This window comes from Frieseomelitta varia, unplaced genomic scaffold (genome assembly GCF_011392965.1).
Source record: "Frieseomelitta varia isolate USP_RPSP 00005682 unplaced genomic scaffold, Fvar_1.2 scaffold_412, whole genome shotgun sequence".
In the NCBI taxonomy this organism is placed as follows: Eukaryota; Metazoa; Arthropoda; class Insecta; order Hymenoptera; family Apidae; genus Frieseomelitta; species Frieseomelitta varia.
In genome coordinates, this window is record NW_025110160.1 from 354,916 (window position 1) to 375,298 (window position 20,383).

General features: G+C 38.5%; 2 protein-coding genes and 2 long non-coding RNA genes across 8 annotated transcripts; 2 read left to right on the top strand and 2 right to left on the bottom strand.

Annotated features, from left to right (window-relative positions):
• Positions 1-139: 139 nt before the first annotated feature.
• LOC122531765 (probable RNA methyltransferase Y17G7B.18) lies at positions 140-5,594 on the bottom strand. 2 transcript variants are annotated; one of them, XR_006307380.1, is made up of 5 exons: positions 5,293-5,594; positions 3,051-4,356; positions 2,751-2,969; positions 844-2,665; positions 140-579 (listed from the first exon to the last, which is right to left on the bottom strand). XR_006307380.1 is itself a non-coding variant. In XM_043659959.1 (4 exons), the coding sequence occupies exons 2-4, from the start codon at positions 4,344-4,346 to the stop codon at positions 2,300-2,302; spliced, it is 1,881 nt and encodes a 626-aa protein (XP_043515894.1). In that variant the 5' UTR covers positions 4,347-4,356; positions 5,293-5,594; the 3' UTR covers positions 140-2,299. The 2 variants fall into 2 exon arrangements, 1 of the variants encoding a protein (XP_043515894.1); XM_043659959.1 differs by having other exon boundaries at positions 140-2,665.
• A 950-nt stretch (positions 5,595-6,544) lies between these two features.
• LOC122531766 (zinc finger CW-type PWWP domain protein 1-like) lies at positions 6,545-9,010 on the top strand. Its single transcript, XM_043659960.1, has 6 exons — positions 6,545-6,953; positions 7,036-7,432; positions 7,746-7,946; positions 8,019-8,215; positions 8,310-8,420; positions 8,486-9,010. The coding sequence occupies exons 1-6, from the start codon at positions 6,807-6,809 to the stop codon at positions 8,783-8,785; spliced, it is 1,353 nt and encodes a 450-aa protein (XP_043515895.1). The 5' UTR covers positions 6,545-6,806; the 3' UTR covers positions 8,786-9,010.
• LOC122531767 lies at positions 7,722-9,599 on the bottom strand. Of its 3 annotated transcripts, none has more exons than XR_006307381.1 (3): positions 9,498-9,599; positions 7,898-8,174; positions 7,722-7,823 (listed from the first exon to the last, which is right to left on the bottom strand). It is a non-coding gene; the product is annotated as an uncharacterized LOC122531767 (long non-coding RNA). The 3 variants fall into 3 exon arrangements; XR_006307383.1 differs by lacking the exon at positions 9,498-9,599 and adding an exon at positions 8,884-9,485; XR_006307382.1 differs by lacking the exon at positions 9,498-9,599 and adding an exon at positions 8,884-9,484 and having other exon boundaries at positions 7,898-8,168.
• A 272-nt stretch (positions 9,600-9,871) lies between these two features.
• Positions 9,872-14,978, top strand: LOC122531771. Of its 2 annotated transcripts, XR_006307391.1 has the most exons (5): positions 9,872-10,185; positions 10,268-10,495; positions 10,653-11,830; positions 11,965-13,306; positions 13,405-14,978. It is a non-coding gene; the product is annotated as an uncharacterized LOC122531771 (long non-coding RNA). The 2 variants fall into 2 exon arrangements; XR_006307389.1 differs by having other exon boundaries at positions 11,965-14,978.
• Positions 14,979-20,383: the final 5,405 nt, after the last annotated feature.

The following is a 20,383-nucleotide window of genomic DNA, read 5'->3' on the forward strand; positions in this document are numbered from 1 at the left end:
GAAGATTTTAGAGAAAATGCTGTTGCGGGTCAACGCGCCTCTCCGTCGATTTTTCTTCCCCTTTTGTTCACACCCATTTCTAGAGAGAGAACAAAGTTGATAAAATATAGGGAAAAGTATACAGAGTTTAAACGATATGTTACTATTAAAGAAATATATATATTATATATATGTATACATAGTGGTAGATGCAAATGATAACACTGAGAATCTCTCATGTTAAGCTATGCTCGGGATCGTCACTGCCATGGCATCGAGTTCGAAATTTTTTCACAGCCTGCATGTTGGAAAATACATGCTGCTTTCTCTGTCGGTGATTCTGATTGATCACCGTAAACCAAATCTTTGTTAACATTTCATTGACACTGTGCCCTTGCGTTATTGTATTATTGAATATTTGGGCTGCACTTGTTACTTTCTTGAAAGAAATTTGCAAATCATTTTTGGAATGAGAGATCTTGAAATATCCACGGAAGCGAACAAATTCATGTATACTGTGAGAATCAGTATAAAAGAGGAAAAAAAAAAGAAAAATGTTTCAATAGCAGGCGTAAACTGAATTTTGGTCTTCGATGCGTCCTGAAACAAAAACGAAAAGGATTCAAACGATCCCTCGAATCTTTAGCATAAAATCGTAACAGTGTAGGAAAGCTATCTTAATAAATTCTGCACATTAGATACAAAACGATTCAATCATTACCACCAACTATTAAACACACTCTAAAAGATCAATTAAGAATTTTGTTTTTTTTTTTTTTTGCTATAGGTAATCGAGTGAAGAGTGAAGTATACACAGCTAGTAACTCAAACCGATTCTTTATTATTAATAATTTTATTTCTTACACTATAAGTGCTCTTGATAAGCGTCTAAGTGGTTCATTTTCTTTTCATCCTCTCAAACGTAACACACTCACGTCTCCTTTCCTCCTCTGAAAAACATCTTTTCTTTATCTTTTTATCGAACAGCGTATCGCACCAGCCGACAACTATTCAAGGATAAAAAGGTACGAACATGTCGGACACATTCGTGTTCGAGACGTTTATGCGCCAAGGAAAGCAGCTCAGGGAAAACAATGGTTTTTAAAATTTAAAGGAAACAAAAACAAATAAATAAAAAATATATATATATATAATCAATGGAATTTCTTTAAGAGAAAAAATCAATTATTATTAATTACTAAACAATTTTTTTGTCCATCGTGTTTTCAATCTGTTTCAATGCTTAATTCGTTTCACGGTATGCCACGCTCTGCATCTCATTGTCAATTTAATTCGCAATAAACAGTGCGTGAAAAATGACTCTCTTACAAATGGAATTTCAATAAATAACGTATAATTACGAGCGTAAGCGCATGAAACATTCTTGAACAGGAATGTTTCGCGGAACGTGCAAGAAAGTTTTGAATCGAAAACAAAATCTCGTTCCAAACTACAAAGTGAAACTGCCGGGTGATTATTCCATTCTTCTTCTATGATATACAGACTAGATAATACAAGAAGGAAAGCCGCCTGTACATCCACGTTCTGGAAGCTTTCGTAATATTTTCTTTTTCTCTTTGTTTTATCTCTAATATTAACAATCGCACGGCCATCGATTAGTCTCTTTAGACACAAGTATCAGCTTCTTTTTTTCTTTTTTATTCATTCACTTTCTCCACACAATATTGAGGTTTTCAGTGTCGTTTATGCACTTCATAACTAATTATATTTCATTGGTAATTTCAGACAAGTCCTAAAATTGGAATAGATTCGAATTTTAAAATATCTTTTCTCTTTATTGAAATAAATAACAAGTCTTACGACGATTCTAGTGAATTTCTTGGCAAATCTTTTCGATTTTTGCGTACAGTTCCAATTCAGTAAATCAATACTTGTAAAAAAGTTGTCAGATGTAACATTTCGATCCAATCTTTTCCAATGGGAAGAATGATTTTCTAAGTAGATAACTTTTAGTATTTTACATCCAAATGGCAAGTCTTATCTACTAATCTGGATCGTTATAACCACAACAAGCACAAAAAGTACCAAAAGCTTTAACATTGTATAAAATAGAACGAATAAAAAGAAAAAAACCTGATACCTAGGTTTAAAAATTATACCTTATACCGCGGTTCTACGCGGAGTTAAGATACAACAGGGGGATCATTGACCTCCGTCGAGGACGGGCTCTAATCGCGGCGCGGCAGGAGCTCCGTGATGGATTTCTTAAAGCTTCACTGACCGCGCCGAGGTAGGCCACTGTAGAGGTTTTAGCCGGTAAAAAGTCCGGCACTACCCCGCAAACTGTTCCTCCACGGAATTAAGTTGGATTCTCCAAGTTTTTCCTCTCTTCATTCTTTCGCTCCTCTTCCGATTTTCTCCTCTCTTCATCCTTTCGTTCTTGTTCCGGTCTACTCCTCTTTTCGTCTTGTCTCTCCGTTTGTTCCAATCTCTCTCCGTCCTCCTTTTGTCTCTTCTTTGTTGCGTTTTTCACAAAATTATTTAAACTGCCGTGTGACGGGCCAGCTTTAGTGAACAAGTGGATCGGCCGTTGAAATCCCTTCGATGGGTGCGGCGGGATCGATAAGATTTCGCATTTGGAAAAGCCGACTTCAGAAGATAAGAGATACTGCGTGAAGCTGTGCGGTCGAAATTCAATATTCTGGTAATTCTTGTATATCCGTTCCTGTGACGACAGGAAAGCAAATTAATATACTTTTTATTTCGTACTAATAATAATACTTTTTAACATAGGTCATGGAAATACTCACAGTAAGATTCTTTTTCTTGCAGTAACTGCTCCAACCTTGGGGTTCTAGTATTAAAACCCCACCGGGGCGTAATTGTGCGTACATACGCCTGAAAGCCTGTTTTAAGCCTGCATCTCCGAAATTTAAATGTATCCATTTAGTTATCGATAAACAGAGGATCGTGTCGAACTGCGGTTGTTCTGTACATAACAGAGAATCGTCCTCAAGCACGTAATTGCCCTAAAAATATATATATATATTTAAACTTCTGGAAACTTAAATTCATTTTGATGTAATCATACGTGCAATCTGATACAATACCTGTACAAAAGTGACATTGTAAGGGAAACCTCTGTGACTTTTATCTTTTGTGAAACCTGGAATGTCAACTGGACCATAGATAATTGGCATAGATATTGGAAAGTAGTTTACATCTTGGTGATCACTCTCCTCGTTACCAGCAGGAGACTGTGCACAATTGACATAATGTTTAATATTTTTTCGAGCTATATTGATGAGTGTTCGGTCAATGTCAATACCAGTTACGCTGCGAGCAGAAAAGTCTCTTGCAACAGAAAGAGTAATGTGACCAATATTGCAACCAATGTCTAATACATCTTTGTCGATGAATAAATGTTTACACCGTGCAAATGCTGTCAGTCTTGTGTCCGTTTCATTTTGAGAATTGCGGTACCCGTAGTACCTGTTGTAATTTCCATATTGATAATGAGCATCTTTCTCTCTGAACTTGGGCATTTTTTGTTTCTTTTTCTTGTCTTGACTCGGCCTATGGAGTGGTCTAGGCTTCCACTCTCCAGGTTGAGGAATAACAGGACTGACAATTTTATCTTTAACATCCACCTTTCTTAATCTTTTGTCTTTAGGTTCCTCTAAACCTTTCAAACGCAATTTATTTTTGTCTTTTTGCGAACTTTCTGGTTTTGTCTCTTTAAGCTGGTTCGACGGATTGACTGATGGTAAATTTGGTGCCGGTTGCTGCTGTTCCGTCTCAATTTTCTCTGAAGCATTCAGTTCTATAGGTTCTGTGATATCAACAGCATCACAATCTTTAATTTTAGTCTCTGTCGGTTCACTTGCATCATTCCCAGAACCGGAAGACGCCCGTTTTTTCTTTCTATTTCGTCGCTTAGAACCTTTTTTAGTTGGAGATATAAGCTGTTTCTCGTATTCATCATTGTCATTACAATTACTTAGATTCAAAGGATCACAGATATTTGGTGGAATTATAACTTCAATAACCTCTTTCTTGTGCCTAGGTGTGGGCAATGGGCTAGACTTGGGTGTAACAGCGTTCATAGCTCTGTTTATTTCCTCATCTTGCATGCTATTCAAATTCAAAGGATCACGTATGTTACCACCCAGTAAGAACTTTGTAGGTGGAATAATCACACCCTCCTTCTTTCTACGTTTATATGGTGGAAAGAATTTACCATTGCTAGTAAAACTCTGTAAACGTTTTCTACCAAACTTAAAGTGACGACTGTCTTCGTGCTTGTGCTTTTTGTGAGAAGCACTAAACTGTTTTCTCGACTTTTCATTCTCCTTCTTAGTAATGTGACCCACTTTGGTGGACCGATCAACTTGTGCGGATGACATCTTTTGGAATCTGAAAGAAGCAATATAGTTAGCTTTTGTACTACGAACAAATTGTTAATAAATGTTACTTGAAGAATGACAACTCAACGTAAATAACAAAAGTAAATCGACGAAACTTCAGAAATAAAATTTTGAGCTGACATTACATTGAATCAAAAAACAGAAGATGTTGCTGTACAATTTAAAGACAGTTTAATCTCGTTTTATTACGAATATATTATTACATAAAAAAATTAATTAATGCATGGATTCTGTATACATGAATTTCTGATCGTACTTATAAAAGAAGACTTGACTTCGTCATTTGCCATGCCGCGAAATATTTGCGATAGGAAACAATGAATAAAAAAAAAAACTACTTGTACATTTCTTTTCACAATAACCTAGTCAAATGAATCAACATTCAGTTGACAACAAATTTCAGCGATAAAAACATTAAGATACTTTTTATTATTGAATAAAGAATCAAAGTCATTACGCTCTTTCTTAAACGACATCATTAAATGTTTCCATCTAATTTTAAAAGTGAGATCAAAACGAAGTCAGCGTAGCATCGTACCGTTTTTCTTCGACAAGTTCTAAAAAAAAGAAATTAAAAGTAATTGTACAAATATCTTTTTTGACTCAATTTTCTTACATATTGTATATAACAATACGATTGAAAATAACTGTCGTGCACGTTATTTTTATACGTAGAACGATTTTTTGCGAAGTAACTTTTATTAGTGCGAAATTCGCGCGTAGAAGATTATTGCAACAGGATTGAGCGTGAAAACATCGTTTCGATCCACTGTATATTCCGGTCCTCTGTAGAAATTTATCGTTCCCGCGACTGCGCATGCGCAGATCGTGGTTTATGGCGTTTAGTAAACGAATGGTCGCCTATGCCCAGAGCTTTCGTATCGGATATCTCCCATTAAATGCTTTGCCGAGCGTGCGAACTTACCGCTAAACGATTTGCATCCAGCTTTGGTTTCACTTCGATCCGCCTTACGATCGCATTAAGCACAAAAGTCCACGTTTGTCAGAAAATACGCAATGCACCCAGCTTCGAACTGTCGTTGTGCGCCCATCAACGATGGCGAATAGCTGCTTTGCTTGCTTTGCTCAAACTCCATTTTCTATGTGGGTACCCGAGCCGAGTCGAGCGCAGTTTCGGCAGTCTTCGGCTCCGAGACGGTGTCCTATTGGCCGAGAACGATTTTTCGAATACCGTACAAACACAGCACCCTTCGAGGTCTGAATATTCTAAAAGACGATATGTTTACGCATAACGTTTCTGCACTGTTATGTGTGTGTGTGTATATATATATATATACATGAACGCATAAGATTATTCCGTCAGTTATGTACAATTATACATACTTTTAATACTAACAGAAATGATGTAATTAATATTTATTTGTATATATTATTAATATAATTATATTATCGAATTATTATACTATTATATATAATAATATATATGTTATTTATATTAGTAATATATTATAATTTATATCAATAATAAATGATTAGTAAACGATTTAATTTGTTAATTTATTATTTATCATAATAGTTTAGATATAACCTATTAATAAATATTTCGTCATACGATTCCAAAGTTAATTAAATTTATAAGTATATTAATCGATTAGTATTAATACTAATATTAATGTGAGCTAATTAAAATAAATTTAATATCAGTGAAATTAATATTTCTGTCTCATGCTAGGAAATGTAAGGAATCAGTATTCAGAAATGTCACTTACTTATCAAAATAGAAGTGATGCGATGTCATTAAATGATACGTCTAAATAAGTTGATATAAAAATGAACAAAGAAATAACTGATTGTTTTAATACAATAACGACTGAATATAATAACTGAACATAATTGACTATCTCACTGTTTAAATATTTTTACAAATTTTTAAAAGATCCGATGCACTAGGCTGCGTCAGATGTGTATAACCGACGCCACTCGTACTCTTTTGAATCGCAATCGAATTGGAATACGACTGCGCGCGACGAAATCTTCGTCGACCAATGACAGCGTAGGCGGCAATTACGAAACTTCGAAACGACTAAGCTGACGCTTCTGTCGAAATCACGCGACTTTTAACAATTGTACAGCCAATTTGAACAACATGTGAACAGCACAATTTAGATAGATGAAAGAAAAGAATTCTAAAAACTCTGTACCTCGGCGACACACCTTATAGACACGCGTGTTTCTCATTTGTTAGGAAAGCTGGATTCCTATTGGTTGGCGTTGCTTTGCAACAAATACCGTGCGAATGGGTATGCGAACCCCGTTATAGACGCGGCGGGTTTCTCGTTCAATCGCCACTTTTAGTCATTCCCGCGAACGCGATTTTTTTCTGATAAATTGAGCCGTTTTCGTCCGATGAAGATAGAGTGCCGTTAAATATTTTCTCTTCGTACACAGTGTCGCAATATTTAAGCCCGGGGTCCAGTCATGCAACGACCAACTCGAAACGGTATGCAGGGGAGAAATTTTCTGTTTCAACGATCGGATCTGAATCAACGAACTCCCAGTCTGTTTGAAACGTGGAGGCTGACCGAGATAAAGTGTTTCAATTCGTCCTCAAATTTGTCGTCGCAGGTATCGCGTATCTGAGTGACAATTATTTTGAGAAATTGACTAAAAAATTCTGTCTTAATATTGTCTGAATATCTTTCAACAGTCCAATTTGTTTTGCAAACAATCGTTCGAGAATACGTGCAACTCGTACATTACACCACCAGTGGAGAAGATATACGTAAAAACGCCGAGGGCGCCAGTGAAGTTCAAGAAGCAAGTGAAGAAGGGCGATTTAAGGCCGAAGAAGTTACACTACACCGACGACGAACTGGACAATTCCTCAACCAACACAGACAGCGGCATTAACGTTCAATTTGACCAATCAAACGACACGTTTCACAAACAACGTGCAACGAAATGCAATAGATTAGATTGCACGCAGAGTCAGATGCGTGGATTACGCGCGAAATTAGACAGGATTAAGATGCATACGGATGACAAAGAAAACGACAAAAGTATTGTAGAAAATAGCAGAAACAATGTAGCACAAGAATCTGTAGGTAGGTATACAAAGTGTGAGAAAATGCACATGCACACGCCGAGAACTACAGAGACCGGTGGCAAAGGGAAATTGACACATTTTCGCGTATAACAGTACACGTTAGCTGTTAATTTAATTATAATAAGTACGTTACTATTAAGGGAAAGATTGTAATAAGATTGTATGATATAATACCATTTTATAAACTAAGAGATTTATAATGAGTAAAATTTACGCAAACTTAAAAACGTCTCGGATATTTTTTAATAGAATTTATTGTACCATTGAAATGATATTATTGATCTTTCTTTCTTTTTCTTTTTGTTCGTCAGTATTCAATCCAAATGCAGAGGTGTTGTCACAATGTGACGATAATCTTGATTGGAAAGAGAAATTATACTGGCTACAGCCTAGAAGGGACGTTGGTTTATGGATTGAGTGCTGTAGGAAAAAATGTAAAAAATGGAGATACATTGAAAGTTACCATGATCCGGTAGATGTGCCTAAACTATGGTATTGCGAAATGAATTCTGGTCTGTACATAGTTTGCTTTGTAATATTTTGTGTATTTCATACATGTTTAATATCATTGCGTGACTTCACAGATAAATCAATGGCATCTTGTGATGTACCAGAACATCCAAAATCACAAGCCATCAAAACTGACTTAATTGAAAACGATTACAATGCAGGTAGCATTGTTTGGGCACGTATTAAAGGCTATCCATGGTGGCCTGGTATCGTTAACGATTGTCCTGAAACTTGCACATATTATAAATTACCTAAAAATTCTCTTAAACCTGTAAGATTATATTTTTTTCTCTATATAATACAGCTTTTATAGAAGGTATATGTAAATAAGGTACTTATAGAAAGTATATATAAATAATTTGTAGAACAAATACTATGTCACATTTTTTAACAAAGAAAAACTTGAAAGTAACTGGATTTCCAAGGGAAATATTAAATCATTTAAAACAAATAAATATACTACACTTATTAGACAGGTAATTTAATTCTATCCAATTTAATTCTCCAGTTTTACTATAAATAACAATGACTCTTATTACAGACAAAGTTTAATGGAATTGATTACAAAAAGCCTTTACAAGAAGCTTATGAAATGGCCACAAATGCACTTTCATTATCAATTTTAGAAAGATTAAGAAGATTCAGCTTTCTGGCATTCTATGAGAAATTTTATGACATCAACAATAATTCGTCACAAATAATAAACAATAATTCAACAACAGATATTTCATCAGATATGGACACAAATTCAGATGATGAAATACCCTGTTCAAAACCTAAGAAAAAGCAGTACACTTTGAAAGAGTATTATTTAGATGTTATATGCAAAAATCAAAGATAGACGATAAATGAGATAGACATTCAATTCAACATTCAATAAATAATGAATTTCTGTTATAAATACAAACAATACGTATGATATAAAGAATTAAGGTATACTTATGTTTAGTCCAGTCCTATTATTATATGATATAATATTAATGCTAAAATATTTATCATACATAACTTCTTACTGTCCAAGTTGTATGAAATAAAATTTATAACCTATAAATTTGGTTTTCGTAACTTCTTCACACTCTTCACACTATCCACTTTGTATAGTCAATGACAATAAAAAGCACGTAATTATGGAAGGACTGAACTACTTATCGACCTAGCAATTACCGGCTGAGTGCTCATTCGATTTCTCAATTAATTCGTGAAACGCCTGTATTATGGCAGCACGTAACACAAAACCTGACATACTAAAGCCATGGTGTCAAAATAATATCATCCGTGATAATACATATATACATATGTACATCATTCGTTTACTATTTCTCGATCTTGCAGCGAAAGGTATTTTTTTTTAAATTCATAAGTTTATGTTGGATTTGTACATCGATTATCGATTTAAACAATAAATTATCTTTTGTAATAATTGCTGTCATTTAGGGAAGATAAGATATGCAGAAGAAAAGGCTATAAATTGATCGACGCTTAATGTTATCGCATTTTAACATTACACTTCAAGCACTGATGCTTTCGCGTACAATATTCTACTTTTTTCTTACCCAAACATTCGTAAAGATCTGTAAATATCGTAAAGTGCAGCAAAATCACAATGCAACCGAGATTTACGATCCATCATCAATTACGAAGACACGTCGGTGAAGTTAGCATGTAAACACTGACTGAAGTATGCATTATTCCCAGCAGGACTGAACGATTATCTGCTATTGTTCTTGGGGCAACGAGGCTCGGTGGCGGATCTCATCGTGAATTAATTAAGGCACGTTGTCAACGTCGATTATCGACGCGTAACGTCTCCTTCGAGAATCATCGCAAGTTGAAGGACTAAAAATTCCTGCGAATCATCGTCAAACAGCTGTGCAACGACGAATTAAAAATGAAAATGCGAGCCAACGGCGACGCCGCCGCTTTAACGACTCTGATGCCGCCGTTCCAATTGGAAATGTTTTCTCGAACGGAAATCGAACATACATAAATGGTTGTAAATCGATATGTTAATGCGGCGCAAAGTTCGGCGAGGTCGTTAGGTCAACGTGACGTCAACGGATACGGAGACCCTCGAAGTGACGGACTGCGACAACATTTGCATGTTAAACATTTCTCGAACGTGCATATGTATATAGTGCGATTACGGCCAATACAATTCGTTTGCGGCGATGTCCTTTCCATTTATTCCAGAATTCTGCTACACAGAAACGAAAATCTTGCGACTTCTGTATGCTAGAATGGGTAACAAATATGAGTTTCTTACGTACTTGTAAAAACAGCTGTGAATCGTAGTTGTAATATTCTACGTTTTTCATCTTTCTAGATCGGTACGATGGAGGGAGCACGGGACGAGTAATTTGTATTTTCTGGAATTTTCCCACGTAGACTTAAATGTGAAAACCTTCAACCTATTCAATGAGGTTTTCTAATCTGTATTATCAGGGCGTGGGATAAATTAATAAAAGGATGAACAAAATAATCCATGCAACTATGTTAATCGTGTAGTTTCATAACACTATAGTATTAGGTTGAAGTTAAGGCATACGGACATGTATGTATCTTTTACTATACATGTAATATCATGTATACATAAAATATACATAAAATATCATCATGATAAAATAAGGATTTTGTTTCTAAAATATATATTAGAGGATAAGTCGATTTTTCAACTTTTTTTCTTTTTTTTTCTTTTTTGCTTGTTTTAGGTGATCAAAATTGAAGACAGAAAAGGAAAAGGTGAAGCAGAATAAATCAGTCTCAACGATTGCACAGCCTGTCGCTTCTTCCAATGACCCGTGATCCACTCTCTGATCCTTCCCAGTGTTGGCTCCAGAATGGAGGAAAAAAAAAGGGAAACGATAACCCCAGATACCGTAGCGCACATATACATGTGCTTGGTATCGTTCTCGTAATAATCGGACGATCGTGTTGCTAACCGAAGTAGGTACATATATGTATGTACTTGCTCGGGTTATCTGGCTATGTTTGTCCTTCGTTATAATTTTGTTACGTTTTTTCGCGCTTGTTCAGTATTGCAAAAAAAAAAAAGAAAAGAAAAGAATGGAAATAAGAAAAAAGGAAGAATCGTCACGATCGTTCGCAATTATCATCGTTGCTTTGTACGCACGTTCGTCATTTTGAGGGAATTGTCGTCGTGTTTTTCAATATCGGCATTTATGAATATCAGAAACAATTGCGATATGCACGATGTGGTCAACAAAATGAACGAATGAAAATTACTGACGTCGCTAATTGTTCAATAGATTACAACGTTGTAGTATCGAACGACTGTCTCATGAGCAGTTGACAAGTTTTTTACATTTTCAAATAATTTGTCCAGCCAACTCTCAGCAATCGTCACTAAACTGCTGAATGATATTTTCACAGTGAGAGAAACAGAGGGCATGAGAAACCCTTCTGGCAGCAGTGTATAGTTATTAACAATCAAAATGACAAACTTCGATGAAAGGTGCAAAAATGGTTTTTTTTGCCATACTGGCTCAAATTAATGTGTTCCTACAATTTCAGGTGACATGACTTTTGTCATACTGGCTCAAATTAATGTGTTCCTACAATGTCAGGTGACATGACGATTTAAGTATATATATGCTGCAGTTAGAAGTTTTCATCATTCGTGAGAAAGACGACATGGCATGTTAAACGTGTTAATTTGAGCATCATAATTTGGACATTGGAAATATCACTTTGAACCAACCAAAACATATTGACTGGGCAAGCACATTGGGCAATCTTTTATCAAGCGACACGTTACGTTGCTTAAATCAATTCTGTTGTGAAATATGCAACCGTAACGATTGGCTATTCTAATTGCCGTTAATGAACCATCAGATAGTTAAAACATGCTACCTTTGAAGCTATATATGTACGTATATAGACATAACGTGTAATGGCTGGACATTAGTTGGCAAATTAAATTTAATTATTATTTAATTACTTATCAATAGTAAAATTCAATTATTTAATGACTAAATTAAATTTATTAATTAAATATTAAAGATGGCTGGTTGAATCTTGGACCGAGGAGGCTCTGGAAAAACTTCAATTTTCTGGCAATGATCTCGTGTCTTTCTTGGGAACCATCGTACAGGGTAACGAGGGCGTACGCAGTGTTTGACAAACATAGGAGCGGCATATCGGGTCGATGACAAAAAGAATAAAAGGAGAAAAAAAAAAGGGAAGGAGCTGGGATATAGGGAGGAAGAGACTATACTCTGACTCTCGACCTTTTCCTACCTAGCCTTTCGTGTATTTCACTCGCTTTATACCTAGGCGTGGCCTCTGTGTTCCCTTTGCCTCGGCGAACTATCGCGCTTCCGGTATAATCGTACGGCAGAATAACGCCCCGGGCGAAATTAACATCGGATCAAACGACGGATCGATCCGTCCTCTTTCTCAATTCGAAATCCATTTAGAATCCATTTAGAATGTAACAGTCTTTTGTAAAGTCCAAATACAGTTTCAAATACCGATGTAAATAGTTTTGAAAATATTCGACTTTCTCCTGATCACTAATCGGATGATTCTTTTCCAGGCTGGACGAGCGTTTAACGATAATAATCGCAAACGAGCATTTCGAGGAAACGCAACAAACGACAGATAACGAGAGGACTGTTCTGAAAACCACGCCGATTCATCGAGACAAGAGGCGTCGTTCTATCGGATAAGGAGATCGAAGGAAAAAGGAACGAGGAATTGTCATCGATGGAGCTGTCTGTTTGCTTCTGCATTGCTCTTCGTGGTTCCTGATTTCGCGGTCGATCGGCCAAAAGAGCCACGACGACAATGGTGGCCGATGTCGTTTCTAAATACGTCTCTGGATGTAAGCGCACCTCGCGAGAGACCTCCTCTAAACTAAATGCGACTTTTAACGAGCAACACGAGGAACGGAGGAGCGACAGGGAAACGACCTGCGCGCGGATTCGGGCGCGGTCAATGCCGTCTAGATGCTCGCTATTACTATCCGAACCGCCTGGTATTTTCGTCATGGCCTACTAATACACTCCGCAAATTCTCGCCCTACCACCGGGCCACTGTTCGACGATGACGTGGCCGAGGAAATATGCCGATCGGGTGTCGTGTCGCTGACCGTGATGTCCAATTTCCTCGTTTTTCTTCCTTTTTCGTTTTGCTCTTTGAAAATGAGCCAACAACGAGCCTGTTCTATGCAAGAGATTCGTAAAGATAGTTAAAAAGATAAAAAAATTCTTCTTGATTTGAATTTGACCATCAAACCGAAACCTTCTGCATGGTTTGAAGAAATTCACAAAGTGAAGTTCCACGAGAGTTGAATAAATTTCTCACAAGGAAAGATGCCCATGTAATTACTGCTTCTGTAAAGGTATTCTTCTTTTGAAATGTTTGCTCTTCCATTCGGGGGCAGCCTCGAATTTTCTAGCCTGGCGTAACGAGAAAAATCGGTATATTAATGCGTTTTAGCGGTAAGCATAGTGGTCGTGGCTAAATATTCGAGGAGTTCAGCCTTCTGTGTATTCATGGCCATCGTCGTCGTCGCGGGGAAGGAAGAAAGAACAGATGCATTTGCATCTGAAAGATGCACGATTTGTAGGACACGGAGTTTTTCGATTCAGTATGTTTACTTGACAATATGCATGTATATATATGTACTGAGAATTATAGCGATATAAGCCACTCTTGTAACTTATATTGTAAAATTATGTTTATTACTATCGCTTTCTTAAATTTCCGATAATAAACGAGGTTGTAACGACAGTTGGCTATAAAACTGAACATGTAGAACTACGATTCTCGTATATTGACCATTTTTAGAAATATTCTACTTAACGTATTTCGTTACCTAATTCACAATTTGTTCATAATTGGAAGCTACTCTTTCTTCAATCACAGAATGTCAAGCTTCGTATTATCTTCTTATTTTGTGAAAAGACGTACCATTTATAATCGGTAGATAAACGTTTCGAAGTTAATTACAACGAAAAACTCTTCATCCGTCCCGATATCACATCATTGATACCAATAAACGGGTAAAGTCGATGATGCAATGTCAACCATGTATACTCGTTTCCCCTTGCGCATCGAACGTTTTATCTGTTCAGCTCATTATAGATAAAGACGTAGACGCCAGTCCTGTCCTATTTCGTAAGTCTCGGTCATCGTGCAACGGCCATTTGGCGATAAAATTTTTTTGAATTTGGGACACGAGAAAACACAGGGTCGCTAAGGTCGTTCCACGTCGATAAGATATTACCGACGTAGAACGTAAGTGCACTGGTTACGTAAACGTAGGGTACAGGGGGTGATATCTCATCCAACGACCCAAGTTACACTACACGACGAGAGGAGACGACGTTGTAAATCATCGTTACGACGACGGATCGAACGAGCCATTTGTCGTGTTTAGCAATCGAGGATGCAAAGGAAGGATTTCCTTTCAATATACATATACTGTTAATAACTGATTTATTTCTGATTGCTTTCCGAATACCAAATACGAACCGGTGTTCAAAAATAAGCAAAAATAAGATATACGCAGGTAGCCTGTATTGTAATGCGACGCGTTATCAGCCTTGAACTCGGTGACGAAGCACTCTGTGCCAGCGCGTTGTAAAGTACAAGTGTATTTGCAACTGGTACGTTACTTTCGATGACTGGCGAGTTGACATGAATTTCACTAGCTACTTAGGACGTTAGTCACATTTCATAGAATCATCGGGTAATATTGTAAATTCATAAGATCATAAAGTAACTTCGCATTTTGTATTCTGTGCTTGGCGGAATTGTAATTTATTCGAGCACATCGGAGACCGTTACAATTCGAATCACGTCGTTCTGAGAATGATTCGAGATTATTAGTTTCGATGATAAGAACTGAGATTTAGGAAATTGAAATCGATGGGGTTCGTTTGTGTTACCAGTGGCACGAGTCTCTTGAATCTTAGATTCTGAAACTCAACCTATTTGATATGTTGCATATACTTGTACATATGTATAAAATGGAAATTTCAATTGTAGCTACGTTAGTCATCATTTCATAAAATCATGTGTATAAAATTGTAAAATAACTTTATTCTGTAGTAAAGTTATTTGTTGTTTATTATTTTTTATTACTCTATAGTAAATTATTACTATTTATTCTTCTGTAGTAATGGTAAAACTCTAATTTATTTGAGCATATCGAAGAACAGTGTAATCATTGTTCCCAGAACAACTCTAATTATTATTTTATTAATAAGTCAATTAAGATTTTTAATTTAAGAATTTTAAGATTATTAATTTTGATAATAAGAATTAAAATTTAGAAGAATGAGGTCGATCGCGTCGTTTATGTTACCAAATTGTAACAAATTACGATTGATCTCAGATCTTGAATACTTGATACTTGATTGCATCCGCCAGTATTTACTCGCGCGTAAAACAGAGATTTCAGTCGTGGCCACGAAAGAGTTAATTAATAGAGCACGTAGTAGGTAGCGGCGCGTTAATGTCTCGTCATCCGTGCCCCGTCACCTGCATCATTCACGGGGTGCGTTGAGCTGCATCCCCGCTCCTGGCATCGCGCGAGCCCATCCCCCACCACTGCGCTTCCGTCGTTTGGTAGACGAACGCACTCTCACGCACACGTCGCTCCATCCCCCCCCCCCCCCCCCCCCCCCCACCCCACCCCCACGCCCCTTTCGCAGTTCGAAACGCGACGGCGCGATGGAAACGCGCACTCGTGACTGGTGGACTTCTCGTCAACCTCCGCGCAGCTTAGTCCGCGCCACTCGTTCCACCAGTTTGGATCCTCGTCTGCGTTGGTACCGGCAGTTCGTTCAGTTTCGTACACGCCGTCGCGGTCGTCCCGTTGGCGTGACGAGGAGTTACAACTTGGTTCTTCTTCGCCCTCCAATCGTTGACCGTCGTTGTCCCGCGAGTAGATATTCGTATAAAGTCGAAGTTCCGCGGTAGAAATTAAGAAACGGCGGCAACAAAAGGCGCCGACGAACGAAAAAGCCTGTTTCGCGTGCACGTCGGTTTCGGACACGTTTTAGCGGTAAAGAGGAAGGAACTCTGTAGTCGGTGAAAGAGATACGTAATCGGCCACCGGGGCTGAAGTTGATACGTTTCGAAAGTCGAAGCGCGAGTAAAGTAACCTGAGACGTTTTGGGAATCGTGAGGATCTAGAGCTTCGCTCTCCAGGGCCGTACGACGTCAAACTCGCCGATGTCGGACATTTGTTTCTTTTTTTTTTTTTTCTCTTCTTTTTCTGGACAATCTTGATTTTTAACAATTTTTATTAACATGACAGTTCTAATCGAACTGCGTTAGAAGCACGCAGTACAATTTGAAAATATATATTTCGATCCAGTTGTATGTATATTGTACGTGACTTATCGTTTAGGTTGCTTATCATCACCGTTGAATCGCGCTAAAAAAACGTGTCGATTAAAGACCATATTTTCGTAGCCCAATATTGAAAAGGCTTTTACGCATTATACATGGCCCACATCAACGAGCCTCGTCGTTCAACGTTTTAATTTACGACTTCACTGCAGTAGTGTTCTGCCAATTGGCCACGATCCTCGAGACACGGATATATAAATAAATATTTGTCTGTTTTCCGCGTGTAAGTTGTAAAAACTGGTAGGGATAGCGGTGGCCAGTTAACGCGGCTCTACGAAGACCAATTCCTCCAACTGTACTTTCGTCTCTTTCAATTGATTCACGACCTCGCTACAATAGCACATCGTCAATTGACCACGATTCTCAAAACACGGATACATAAATAAATATTTGTTTGTTTTCTGTATGTAAGTTGCAAAAACTGGTAAAAGGGATTAACGATGTCCAGTTAACGTGACATTACGAAGATTACAGTTCATCTCTTTCAATTAATTTGCAACTTCGCTAATTGGCCATGATTCTCGAGATACAGATATATATAAATAAATATTCGTTTGTAAACGTATATATTCGCGTGCAAGTTATAAATAGTGGTAGGGGCAACTGTGGCCAGTTAACGCGCCAGTACGGAAATTACGGTTCCGCCAACTGTACTCTCGTCTCATCGTTTCGTTCCCCACTCCGCTGGTCGTCAGTTCCTCGGTTTTTTACTCGGTTCGAAACGCTCTCGTCTCCACCTTCCGTCTCGTTTGTCTCCTACTCCTTCGCGTTCGTTCTCGATCGTGTGCCACGCTTCCGGCTGACAGTGCGGTTTTTCGGGCCTGCGCGACTCCACGCGTGTACAGCGTGTACAACCTTTCCTCCTCCTGTGCGATTTCCTCAGTGATCTGCGAATCTCCCGGCGGGAATCTGTTTCCTCGCGGCCTCTCTGCCCGCTATTCGTCGATAACCGTCGAAGGATGGCGGCGTCGAGCCCGCCGTCGTTTCCGTGCACTTTGCTCTGAGAGTGCGTCGTGCTTCGTATCTGGAAATGGTGCACCTGTCCGCCCTCCTCCACGTTCCATGTCCTTCGGTGAAGGATCGATCGAAAACCCGGCGAAGGATTTGGCTGTGAACCTCGACGACGATCGTCAATGTTGCTAGCCGAAAGGAAAATGATAAAACGTCTGCGACGAACGCCTACGTTCGGTGAGTGAAAATTTTACTCTCCACCCTTTACACCTTTACGTATTACGACGTAAGATATAACTGCACACACGCGGAGAATTTTTTTTACCATTTGAGTATATATATGTATATACATATGCATATGTTTCTTTGAAGAGGCAAATCGCGCGGAAAGAGATAGCGGGCCAACGTTAGGATCCTCCCGAAAGCCGATAATTGTGTCATTGCGCCTGGAACAATCGTAGGATTATGTAACGCGCGTAATTTGAACGTGGATACCACGTGCCCACTTGTATTACTATTTTTACCCCTTTCTTCTTTCCTTTTCTCATCCGTTTACGGCTATTCGATCGGAAAAGAAACTCATTACGTCATATTTTCTTTTCTTTTTTTTTTTTTTTTCTTAGTCACAGGTTGCGTTTCTTTAGTATTTTTAGGAAATGCGTAACGTATGCACGTCGATCGAAATCGTCGAGTCGACTCGAACACGAGGCACGCTGAAAATGAGTAGGCGGGGGTGTCGTTAGACGGTCGGTCACGCCCATTGGTCAGGCTCATCGTCGTCCGTATGTTTCGCGAGGCTTAATTAAATTAAACGCTTTGGGTAGCGGTTTTCTAAGGTCGTTCGGTGGCGCACCATATTTGACGAAGAGGCACATATTGCCCCCTCCCCTCTAAACCACTCCTAGAGTCTCGTATTTCCGATATTCCTTCCTCTGTATCGTTCCCTACCAATTATTCGGACACGATCTGGCCGGACTATTATTAGATTCGTTTCGTTTGGGTTCGTTGTCGAGGAGGGGAATGTTATCGAGAGGGCCGTGCAATTTGGCTTTGTATGACGCTGCTCGGTACGTGACACACGCCGTTGAAGAATCTCTTCGAACAACTTCAGAAACGCGTTAGAAGTTTTTGAAAAACAAAAGAAATTTAATGTACAAAGTCATATGCTTGAAACATTCGAAATTGAAAATTTATAAAAATTTGTATCTCGTTTGAAGTTGCTCGAAGTTATCCAGCGCAATTGCAAAGTAAGAAAACCGAGAGTTCTACCGCATCCCGTCGTGTACACACGCCCTTGTCCTGTCGAATGAAACGAACGTTCGACACCAGAGCGCGTTGCATCTTGTATAGCAACGCGTACGATACGCGCAACCGCGCATGTGAACGCGTGTGCGAGTAGTCTGGCGCCAGCAGGTGCAGTTAAATATAACTTGTGCAACGGGTATCCTCTTCTCCTTTCTCCCCCCTCTGCCCCTTTCTCTCTTCCTCATTATACCTCTTTCCTCGGCCCTTTTCTTTCTGCCCTGTGGAAAAAAAAAAAACGGCGCGGCGTAAACAAATGGCGAGGAAGAAATTCTGTCAAGGATATGACGACGATCTTTTTCGAATATATATCTGTCGCCGACAGAGGGATACGCGTACACCCGTCGTCTGTGCGCAGTAAATTAATACAAACAGTAAATTAATACAAACCTTGTTTACGTCAGTTCGCACGACGGATGATACTGCGTTTCGTAATGAATCGATTATACCACCTTGTTTTCCGCGATTCTGACAAGGAGGCAAAACGAACCGTGGAATTATCGAAGGTTCTCGAGAGAAACGTGAGAATCTACACAGTTGTACATACATGTACGTGTGTGCACGTGTCTCTTTTTTTTTCTTTTTTCTTTTTTGCGAGGCGTGTATAATGCAATTTCCACGTTCGTTGTCGCGAATTATCGAAACTTTTTCGTTTCAGTTCTCCTGAATTTTATCTTCCTTCGTCTTTTTTTTTTTTTTGCATCGGTTGCGATATTTTCGATGAGCGAGCGGGACTAGAATTCTTAAAAGTTACGTTGGAACATTAATTTATGCCATTTTAAGTTTAGTTTAACATTCTCGTGTAGCAGAAGCGACGACTTCGAGTTTATAGAATTTATGGGAGAGAATTCACATTCCCCAAGAGTATACCAATTAAATTTTACGACAGCCCGTGAAATTACTTCACCGTATCACGGAATATACAGCGTATCGAGAGAAGTATTCGTGTTCTTCTTTTACGCGCAGCACGTTCGATTCCTCCTCGTCGTGAACACAAGACCCCGAGTATTTTCTCTCTCTCTCTCTCTCTCTTTTTTCTTTCGAGGCGAAAAAGAAAGAAACAGATTAATGCTCATTATGGATATTAGCCTTCGGCCATTTGCATAAAGGCGGAGACGTTGATACAACTGGTCGTCGCGATAACGAGCGACGGATGGCATGACTGGTTGCGAGAGAACTTTTATTTTTCCCTCCCTTCCTGCCATTTTTATCTTTCTCTGGTCTATCCCCTCGCGCGCATGCGCGGCTGTACAATGAACAAAATAAAGAACAAAACCGTAGAAATACCGTCGGAATTTCTTCCTGTTTCGTCGCAGAGATAACGAGCACTTTGAATTTTATCGAACCGTTAAATTTTCGAATTTTCGTACGTATCGCTTCCTGAAAAGATTTTCGAATAATTTCAAATTCCGTCGCGCGCATGCGCAGCTGTACAATTAACAAAGGAAAGAATAACATCGTAAAAATCGTCGGAATTTCTTCTTACTTCGTTGCAGATATAACGGGTGTTTCGAATTTTATTGAATCGTTAAGTCTTCGAATTTCGAACGACTTTCGAATAATTTCATGTCTGAATGTTATGCAAAGATAGTAGTCCCGACGCGGTTGTGTTATTTCGTGCCTTCCCTCGAGAGAAAGAGCATCTCTTAGAAAGAAAAATTCCTGCTTAAGTTGCAAGCCGCGAGTTGCTTCATAAAACCGGTTACCAGATACACGGAAATGTAAATTCACCGAAGAAGTGGCTTTGAACACTACAGGAAAAAAGAAAGGAAAAGAAGGAGAAAGAGAGAGAAAGAGAGAG

What these genes read in the sequence shown, in the direction of transcription:
- LOC122531765 (XM_043659959.1), bottom strand. Translation starts at nt 4,346, where the DNA reads ATGTCATCCGCACAAGTTGATCGGTCCACCAAAGTGGGTCACATTACT. An exon ending in ACAATGTCACTTTTGTACAG is followed by an intron (nt 2,970 to 3,050) that starts GTATTGTATCAG and finishes ATATATTTTTAG; the next exon opens with GGCAATTACGTGCTTGAGGA. An exon ending in GCAAGAAAAAGAATCTTACT is followed by an intron (nt 2,666 to 2,750) that starts GTGAGTATTTCC and finishes CTGTCGTCACAG; the next exon opens with GAACGGATATACAAGAATTA.
- LOC122531766 (XM_043659960.1), top strand. Translation starts at nt 6,807, where the DNA reads ATGCAACGACCAACTCGAAACGGTATGCAGGGGAGAAATTTTCTGTTT. An exon ending in TGTAGCACAAGAATCTGTAG is followed by an intron (nt 7,433 to 7,745) that starts GTAGGTATACAA and finishes TTTGTTCGTCAG; the next exon opens with TATTCAATCCAAATGCAGAG. An exon ending in ATACTACACTTATTAGACAG is followed by an intron (nt 8,421 to 8,485) that starts GTAATTTAATTC and finishes CTCTTATTACAG; the next exon opens with ACAAAGTTTAATGGAATTGA.